Raw genomic sequence first — 10,480 nt, 5'->3', positions numbered from 1 at the left:
GTATTCATGCATTAAAAACGATAAGAGCGGCCGAAGCCAAGTACGCCCGAAGGCCATATTACAACGCCCGAAGGCCAAATACATAAGGCACGCAGGCCATGATAACTGAAATCAAAGAAAAACAAATAAACTAAGACTCCGCTCGGAGCACCTCTTCATCCTCTTCTTCTTCTTCTCCCCCCAGCTCCTCCTCCGCTTCAAACGGGCAGATAATCTCACCGTCCCGGACGCAGCAGTTATAGGCCGACCCTACTGTCACCAACTCAGGGTTCAGAAGCCCGAGCTGCTCGACAGCATTGTCGAAACCCTCTTTGAAGCAGGCCACGAGATCTTGGTTGAGAGTCCGAATATGCCCTAGCAGCTCACCGCGCGAACCAAGGGCGCGTTCCTCCTCGGTCTCATCTGCCAGAGGACGGACCTTTCCCTCGAGAGACTCAACCTGAGCCCGTAGGCAAGCGTTGTCCTCGGTCAGCTTCTGATGGTCGACCACCTGCTCTTCCAAGCTCGCCTTAGCAGCCTTCAACTGGTCCCTCTCCTTTTCCACCTCCTCCAGCTTCTGGCTCAGCCCTTCCTGCAGCTGATGCTCTTCTTTGTAGTCCGACAGATCTTGAGATAGTCTTTCCTTCTCCGTCCGAACCTGCAAAAGGGCATCCTCCAGCGAGGCGGTGGAGACCGAAGTGTCGGTCAAAACCATGGCCGTCTCCATCACCCGGATGACAGCAGCAATATCCCTGGCCAGATCTTTCCTCCGGGCAGCAACATCCTGGTCCAGAATAGCCTTGGCCTCAGGCGCAGGCACAGCAATCGACTCCTCGGCCTTGAAGAACGACCGTTCCACATAGCAGGGAGGTAGAAGATAGCTGCCCGGTCCATGCGAACTTCCTGGAGACGACCTGGTAAGGGCCCCAGCCGGACGCTTCCGTTTATGGAGGGGAGAAGCCGCTGGCGACGGACTGCTATCAGGAATGTTGATCGGGTTAGATCGAGGAGGAGAGGAAGGAATCACGCTCGCCGCCTGCGAGGGACTAGCCCCGGCATCGCCAGCAGTCTCCAAGGGACGGGCCACAGTTTTCTTCTTCTTCTTGGGCACCCGGTCAGGAGCGCCGACCTGATTCGCTAGCTTCAGCACCCGATCACGAGCATTGGGCATGGCACCTGCAAATAAATTACACACCAACATTAGCGAGCGAAGTCATAAACAGAAATAAAAAGCTTAACAAAGTCTGCCTACTCAATAACGCCAGAGCTTCCTCCTCGGTATCACACTCGAGCAGAGCCTTCGTATTGATATAACGCGCCTCGGTGATTAGTTCCCCGGCCTCATCCAGGTAGGGCACGCCCTGTCGATTCGCCCAGAACCCCAAGCTGAAGCTCTGCACGTAATCGACCAGCTTCTTGTACGCGAGCCTATCCTCCTCGCCGAGCATCGCATACTTGACTCGGTAATGCGCCGTGGAGAGATCGAAATGATCGCGCTGCCACCTCAGCGGTATCTTCGACATCAGCGTCTCCTCCCCATTGGGTGTCCGTTGATAGTAGTATAGAGAGTGAAGGGCAGCCCGGGTAATCGGCATCACCACGTACCACCGGTTTTTGAAATGGCGAACAGAATCCTCGTACGTCTTGAACAGACGCACGGGCTGCTTGAAAGAAACCCAACTGTGGCGACCACGGGAACCGGACCTCTGGAGATGGAAAACGTGGAAGAAGAGAGCCCGGGTGCAACCAATGCCGAGGAACTGGCAAACCAACTCGAATGCCCGCATAAATGCGAGAGCATTAGGATGTAGTTGGGACGGCGCCAGCCGAAGCCACTTGAAGACCGACATCTGGAAGGAGTTGAAGGGCAGTCTAATCCCCGCCTCACGGAAAGCAAATTCATACATGGTGAACTGCTTCCCCGGGAAATGATGGCAAATGCGGTCTTCTTCCTTGGGGGCGCAGCAATACCAGTTCGGTGGATCCTCCCGGCTTATGGTCTCGACCATAGCGTAGGCAATGACGGCCTCGTCACAGAAGTCTGATTCCTCCTCCAAGGGCTCGTCCGCAACCCATGAGAAGTCGACCTGCCCGGAAGAGGAGGCGTGTTCGGTACCATCTCGGACACTCCCATCCCCGACAGGGAGACGAGCGATTGTCGCGTCTTCGGTGGAGGACCCAGAATCTTCCCTCCTCGGTCGTAAGCGCCCGGTAGCACCTGAAACGCAGACAGAAAGAGTGAATTCGACGTCGTATCAAATCCACCCTTCCACCGCAGGTCAAGTGAAAGGGCGTAGCGGCGACGGACACTAACCGTGCTCAACTCGGTGACGCGCGCATTCTATGGAGACCGGGCATAAACTTCATACAGCCTATGCAAGTATTGCCCGACATATGAAATTTATGCCCGGTACAGTAGGATCCCAACCCTATTTTCTACCATCTAACATACACCTACAGTCCACTACACTGTTCCTAAGTTAAACCTAACCACATTTCTACAAAAATAGCATGCGTTTGACAGAAAACAACAAGGAAAAACAGTGGGTCACAGTGGAAAATCATACCTGACATAGTTGAGTTGAAAGGGGTACGGTGGTTCAGATAGGAGGGCGGGCGGAGACGGCGGTCCAGTCGGTAGAGCGAGCAAACGAGAGAGAATGCGGAGAACTCCGGTGAACGTGTGAGCGAAAAAAGTGGAAATGAAGTCACTCAACCCCTTTTTTATAGGGCTTGGCACGTGGACCAACACGCTAGGTCATCATTGCCTAGCCTGCCTACGCCGTCTTTGCACACGAAACGAAGCGACCCCACTAATTCTGAGACACGTCTATCAAAGATAAGAAGCTGAAACGACCCGAGCACCTATCCGTCTCCTCGACTCACCAAGACGCCACCTCCCCGCGTCATACCCACGTTTACTACAAGGAAGGTGCAGACCAACCGATCACCTCCGTCCCCGGCATTCCCGAAGAAGGGGTCGGTCATGAATAGGTCTGTTACGACCTCACCTGTCTAACGCTCAAGCTTCCCCATCGTCTCGGGGAACCCTTAGTTGAAACATAAGTCATCTCTCTGGCTCAGAGACTCGACTTGGGGGGCTCCTGTTCTGGACTGGGCCATGACCCTAGGCACGGCACGGCCCAGTGCTCGCCAAGCCCACGTCCAAACGGCCAAGTCCACACGACCACGAGGACACGTCAGGTGGACGACCGTCCGCCCGACGAACGTCTCCCCGGCCCCTTAAACACGTGTCGGACAACGAGCGGGCCCTCCTCATACGACCTCCATCCACTCACCGTCAACCCACGTCGCGGACACCTAAGTTGTGTCGGGCAGAGCCATAACGGCATCTCACTCACCACGTCACCCAACTCCCCTATATTGTCTCCTTAGGGATAGGGGCAGTTGGACCAGGGGGCAGACCTTGGTCTAGGTCTTAACGCTTCTTACGCGTCCCCTGGCAGCTCCTCCTTGGGCCTAGCTAATCCAGCCCATTAGGAGCCTTGGCCCAGCGCTGGGGGCTCACTATAAATACCCCTTTCATGGCAAAGGGGCAGGTATTCTAACTCACACTCTGATAACCTCATTCTGTACCTTTTCTGACTTAAGCATTGGAGCACCTTGCAGGTACACCCCCCTCTCATTTCATTCTCCGGCCCATTCACCAAGACCTTGGAAGGCCCTCCTGATCAGGTGAGATCAATTAGGATCTTGTTTACTCCCACATTTCCTACTTTACCTCTGATAAATAGATGAAAATGACTTTTCATTTATTCATCCGGACTTTCAAAAAGGCATTTTGTTATTCTACACATCCATTATTCATTATATAATAACAAACAGGCTTGTTCCTATCCATTTCCATTTCAGTCAAATCCTCTGGCTCTTCTACCTCCATAACTTGATCATATTCTCTGGTTAATACGGATACCACATTGCAAGCGATGTCTAATGATGCCTCTGAATCTGAATCGAAATCATCTATCATCATGTCATCTTCATGATTAGACTTCTCTATAGATACTTTCTTCTGAGGGGAAAACAACTTCCTTTCGACGGGATTTCTTTCTTCCTTCTTCTCCGACTTCAATGGTACATTGTTACTTGACTCAGGCTTCGCCTATTCTGCAACTTCCCTCCAGCTTTTCTTTTCTTTTGTTGCCTCCTCCACTGGGACCTTGACATCGGGTTCTTCCCCTTGTAATTTTTGGAGCGATAGACTAACTGCTTCGAGGCGTGAAACTCCTTACGGTATGATATTGAGGACTCCATTTCGGCTTCAATGTTTTGACATTTCTGATGGCCTTATCCACTTCTTTCGATCGGTTTCACCCACCTACCCTTATGGCCATCAACAGTGGGTTTGAAGGTTGGAGGCCTATTTTCCTGAAGAGTTAGGCCTTCTTGGTCTCCCCTTCTAGGATCCCTTCTGCCATCAAAAGCTTAGTTATTTCTGGGGTCTCTCCAGTTCCTCCCCTTCTTGGCCAATCGAACTCCTTCAAGGTTTTCTGCAGCTTTCCTATCAAAACCTGAACTGCACCTTGGGCACAACATCACCTTAGATCTCTTCCTATGGCATCTGTGGAAGAATTCGACCAAGCTTTCCTCTTGCTTGGGGTAGGCCAGTTTGTTATATTCCTCTTGTATGAGGCTTTCTTCATCCACCTCCATTGCAGTCTTATGGGTCATTTCAACCATGTTAACCCCTAAGGCCCTTAGTGGCCTCAGTCATGTTTATCTGTATGAAACTTTTAGTAGTTTCATCCGTTGTGAAACCTTCATCAGTTTCTTGGTTAAGATCCTCAGTAACCTCTTTGTTGAAACCCTCAGTCGTTTCAGTTGTTGGGATCTTTTGACTGGGATCCTCAGCGATCCCTTTGTTAAAGCCTTCAGTGACTCGCTGAACAAAACCCTCAGTGGTTTCCTTGTCGAAGCCTTCAACAACTTACTGGTTGAATCCATCAGCAACTTCGACCATCTCAACATTCTTTCCACAACCTTAGCATACCTCTACCATATTGACCATGGATGGCTCAGTGTAGTGAGCATCAAAGATTTGGAGAGGATCTGAATCAATCCTCATTGAAGACTTCGACTTGTCTCCGAATTTGAGCCTTCCATCTCTAATAGTATTTTGCACAAGATCCCTGAAAAGAAAATATTGTGAAGTTTTATGGACCAAAAAATTATGATATTTACAAAAACCCCTCTTTTTTCTTTGTTCTAGAGGAGGTATTTTAGCGCAAGGAGGCACTATCATCTGGCCATCTTTAACAAGTAAGTCGAAGATTTCGTCACATTTGGTGACGTCGAAGGTATAAGTTTTCTTAGGAAACCTATCATTCTTTTCTGGTTCGACTGGATTCTTCCCATTCGAAGGTGCTAAGACTTTGCAAGAGTAAGGTGTTCCTTGCTTTAGTTCATCAAGGTCAATTTCGATTTTGTCGAAATCCACCGGATCACCATACGTTTCAGCTTCGTCATCAACTAATTCGATATAAGTTATTCTATCTTTCCTGTTATTTTTGTTTGCTCTGGCTTTCTAAGCCTTTAAGCATTCTACCTGTCAAACTCTATCAGCCAACTGGGCCATACCTCTCAGGTATTAATTTCTTCCTAACAGAATAATCAAGGCCACTAGTGGCCATTTCGACCAACTCATGCTAAGGCACTTGTGTAAAACATCTTGCCTTACAAAAATAAAACCTATTTAGGTAATCATCTATTGGCTCAGTGAATTTTTGTTTGATGCTGGCCAATTCTTTCAGACTTATCTTCGATTGTCCCATGTAGAATTGCTCATGGAACAATTTCTCCAAACGAGTCCAAGTATCAATAGAATTCGCTAGTAATATGGTGAACCATGTGAAGGCATTCTTCGTAAGGGAACTTGGGAAATATTTTATCCTAAGATTCTCATTATTTGCAATTTCCCCCGCCTCTATTAGGTATCTGGCCATGTGTTCGACAATGGACTCACCGGTGTCCCCAAAGAACTTAGTGAACTTAAGGACTTTCTATCTAGCGAGTAATTCTGATTACAGAACATACTCCGATAAAGGTCATGTGTAATTTTGCCTATGGAGACCAACATTTACCCCATTTCGTGTTATGATTCTTTCGACCATGGCTGCTAGGTTATTGTCTGTTGCCATATCATCACATCAAATTTGTTGTACGACTTCGTCAACATTTTGGTTCCTATTTACCATTACTACCCCTGATTCTCTTTCCCTTGGGATTTGTTGCTCAGTCCTATGGGGTTCGACTCTCAGGGTTTCGACCCTAGGTGGTTCGACTCTTACTCCATGATTCACCACATTTTCTTATGGTGCGTTTCATGGGAGTTGGTTAACGGTAAGGTCCTCCTCGACGACTAACCTTGATTTTCTCGTATCCATTCCCTTTCAGGGTGTCGAGGAGGTTGCGGCACACTAAAGAAATCAGCGATGTGCGTCATTTGCGCCACCATTTGTTAGTTCGATTGGGTAGTGTTTTGGATCAAAGGGTTAAATATTATACCCGTTGTTTGGGCCAACATCTGGAACATTTCATGGTTACTTTCGTCCATTTTCTGCCTCAATACTGCTACAGAATTATTGGTCAAATTGGACATCTGGGTATGAAAACTCATCCCTAAGGGTTGGCTTCGGCACCAGTTGTTAACACCAGACCTAGACCCTTGTAATAACGAATTTGCATTCACTAATGGGTTAGTATACATTGACGTTGAGTTATGTAAATTTCCATCATCGAAGTTGGCATGCCAAATGGCTCTTCGTGACCATTTAAAGGCATCGAAAACCCAATCACATAGGGCCTGGAAAATTGATTTCCCCTTGGAGGGGGGTCACCAGTGGACCCTGCGCCCCTAAGGGAGTTACTAGTGGGCCCTGTGGCCCCACATAAGATAAAATAGGTCCACCTTTGGCAATTGACTGCACATGCGTCGAATTTGTCGTTGATGGTACAGGTTTCGAAGCAGACGCTGCGACCGTAGTTCCCCCTGTCGCAGATGCAAGGGGTGGTTCTCCATTATTATTTGGAGGATTTTGGTTATTTGGTGGATTTGGATTCACCATTCTCCTCGTGTATCTTCTCATTGGCCTGTCTTCGTTGGTCGTGGCTACTTTACCACTTCTCAATAACATGCAACGAAGTTATAAAGAGAGATATCAAAATGAAGAACTAATAAAGATTTTCAAAAAGAAAATTGTTTCAAACACTAGCGCAATCCCACTGGGCGTGCCAATTTGTTTACCGTGAAAATTGGTAAACAACCGCTGGTCTTCTAAATCAAAGATACTTTGGTTACTCACAGGATCGACCAGATTGATTCTAGGACATGTGCTATTGTTGAAATTATATTTGGAAAATGATGAACACTTCGACAACATTCATGTTTGAAAATTGTTCGTTTAAAAGGTTTTTTAAAGAGATAAATTATGGAATATAAAGGAAAGTATAATAAAGGTGCTTGAAAATAACTTGCAATGGAAGATAAATTCTGGAAAAGTATAAATAAACTTCAATTGAAATGTAAAAATGGTGTTATCAAACGTACATTCTCAATGACACTCTTTTCTCAATACACAAGATACTTTGAGTAATTTTAAGTATTTGTACAACAATTGAACACCCATAAATCCTAACACTAAGACCCCTATATATACTAAGTTGAAATAACTACCAACAGTTTTTCTCCCAGACAATGACACGTCGTGCTCAACATATCTTCAATTCATCATAACGTTCCACGCGTCTTTTCTTGAAACTGGATAAGGAAAAAATACAATTATCCTTCTTTTATTCAAATTCAAGCATCTCTGTCGAACGCAACCTTAATGTTGCCTTCGTCGAATTACCACTTTAAACTTAGAAATATTTCTAAGTCTCATACAACATTTCCCTCTTACGCAAGGATCAGTTCGACTGGATTTTTCAAACAATATGTTTTATGTCGAAGTCCAAAACATCTTCAAAGATATTTTCTTTTCTTTTGCTCATTGAATCAGGTTCGACGTCGAAACTTCCAATTAGCACTTACATGGGCAAAAAACTATTTAAGCCTAAATATTATTTTTGTTTTGACATTATTTATAAAAACATTTTAATCAATAGTAAAATTGTTCGTGTTTATAACAATAATCCTATTTATAAAAATATTTGAATCGACAATACATATTTTTACCTATATAAAAACATTTGGATTAACAACACTTTTCTTACCGTATTTGTAAGAGTACATCATGATATAAATAATAAAAATCAACTTTAATTCAAAATTTAGATTCTTTTGGAAAAATGTAAAAAATCAAATATTTAATATAAAATTTAGTACATAGCTAATAAAAATCAAACATTTAATATAAAATTTAAAATGTAAAAAATGCTTGTCGCATTAAGCTCTATCTCACATTTTCAAATGTTTCTCATATTATAGTGTCAGTTTCAAATGTTTCTCATATTATACTGCATTATATGTAAAATAAGTTGAAAGAGGATATGAAATGAAATGGAATAACAGCAGCATGTTAAGGATTTTTTAACATGAAAACGTATGTGGTGAAGTAGGTATACCATCAAAGAACCATGTAATAAAAATGAAATGTGTAATAAAAATGATGTGAATTCTGTTGGTAGTGATCCAGTTGTCATGTTCTGTTACAATGAATTAAGTTAGTTATAAGTTAGTTATAGGCAATGAACTGAGCTAGAATTATTTGTGTTAGTGTTTGTTATGAAACTTAATTATGCAGTGAACATGTTTATGGTCAGTAGAAATTGAAAAGTTATGAGTTACTGAAGTTGTACTATGCAGGTTGCGTGTGTGAGCTATGGATTATGCTGCAGGGTGATATTAATTGGTTTTCCTGCTATGCTTTCATTCATTGGTTTTGAAGAATGAGATGTGTAGCAATTGTAGGTTTTGTGAATGGTATATTGTAATGTGGATGTAAACGATTGGAATTTAAATGGTAAATGTATGTTTGTACTTTGAAAAATGTTAAGTTGAACAATTGAGTACAATGTTGGAGTTTGAATGATTTATGAAATGCTTGGTTTAATGGATGGTGTTTTTGAAATGGAAAGTTTGGATATAGGTGGATTGAGAGTGTATTGAATTGTCTTAAATTGTATCACTTAATTTGAAATGAGTTAGAAAGAAACTTAATAAAGAAGAGATTAAGTTCAAATGGTTATGGTTTTCAATGAGCTCAAATGTTGAAAAAGTTTGGAATAGGATTTCAAATATTAGTACAGGTTTTAAAATATTAATGGAGTAGTTAATTGCAAGTTACCTTAGAATAGATTGAATAGGTTAAGTTACCTTTGAAATGGTTTCAAAAAAAAGTTTTGAAAAGTGATATTAAGTTTGAACTTTGAAAGCTTGAATGGAAAAAAAAGATTGAAAACCGAAATGTGATTCTAAATTGAATTAAAATATAATTTAAAATGGAATGTTAGAAGTATTTTAAAAATTGAGGATTATGGATGGTTAAATAAAGCTATTAAAAGTGATTTGAAAATTGTTATAACCACTTTTAAAATGGACTTTTAATTAACACTTGAAAGTTGATTGAAGAAAGATTAAGATGGGAAGAAAGATCAATGGTTGATGAATTAATGTCAAAGGGTTTAGAAATGGATGGTTGACTTTGGTCAACTAGTTTGACCAAAAAGTTAATAGTTTGACCAAAAAGTTAATAGTTGACCAAAATCAACTATGAGGCATGAATCAGGGTTTTCACATGCAATGCAATCAGGGCACAATTCACATGAAACAAGAGTGACTATTTAATCCACAATGAATCAAGACACATGGGCCAGTGTTTCTGCCAACATCAAAAGACTTAAATCAAAGGCATAGGCAATGTTTGAATCATATGAAACATCAAACATGTAGGCATGCAGATGATGGATGATGCATGATATGATAGTCAAGCACCCTTCCCCAATGAATTAGGGTTTCTACCAAGCATAGGGTAATAAATCGAGCCACATGGCAGAATATGATCATACCTTCACTGATTAGGGTTTCATGAAGCATGTTCTTTAATCAAGGCCTTTGAATCAAGTATGCTGCTCCACAAGCAAGTCTCAATGTCTGATGTCCCAACTCGGGTTTAGATAACCAGGCAAGGCCCAAAGAGTATCCTCAAGGTCTCATAACCATAAAATCAAGAAGTTACGGTTTGAAAGTCCCGAGGAGCCATAGTGAGGTCTTATTGAATCCACATCTTAAAGATCAAACAAATTAGGGCTTCACTCCCAACCTGACCAGATGAAAAGGCAAATCATATTCTAGGAGTTTGGCTCATGCACAAACCCTAGCCTTGCAAGGCACTGAACTTTGAATCTATATATTAACAAATATCAATAGGAATGAATGCATATGAATGAAACATGAAAGTGGGCAATTGAATCTCAAGTCAAGGATTAAGTGAAAAGATGAAAAGGAGAGGGCAAATTTTGGGGTACGACAGGGTTCTTTGGC

General features: G+C 43.1%; 1 protein-coding gene across 1 annotated transcript; it reads right to left on the bottom strand.

Moving 5' to 3' along the window:
* Positions 1 to 58: 58 nt before the first annotated feature.
* LOC127080112 (uncharacterized) lies at positions 59 to 6,442 on the bottom strand. Its single transcript, XM_051020439.1, has 4 exons — positions 6,364 to 6,442; positions 1,232 to 2,197; positions 220 to 1,155; positions 59 to 105 (listed from the first exon to the last, which is right to left on the bottom strand). The coding sequence occupies exons 1-4, from the start codon at positions 6,440 to 6,442 to the stop codon at positions 59 to 61; spliced, it is 2,028 nt and encodes a 675-aa protein (XP_050876396.1).
* Positions 6,443 to 10,480: the final 4,038 nt, after the last annotated feature.

The sequence above is a fragment of the Lathyrus oleraceus genome, chromosome 5, assembly GCF_024323335.1.
Source record: "Lathyrus oleraceus cultivar Zhongwan6 chromosome 5, CAAS_Psat_ZW6_1.0, whole genome shotgun sequence".
In the NCBI taxonomy this organism is placed as follows: Eukaryota; Viridiplantae; Streptophyta; class Magnoliopsida; order Fabales; family Fabaceae; genus Lathyrus; species Lathyrus oleraceus.
The sequence above is the reverse complement of the archived record's forward strand: the minus strand, read 5'-3'. Positions and strand labels throughout refer to the sequence as shown.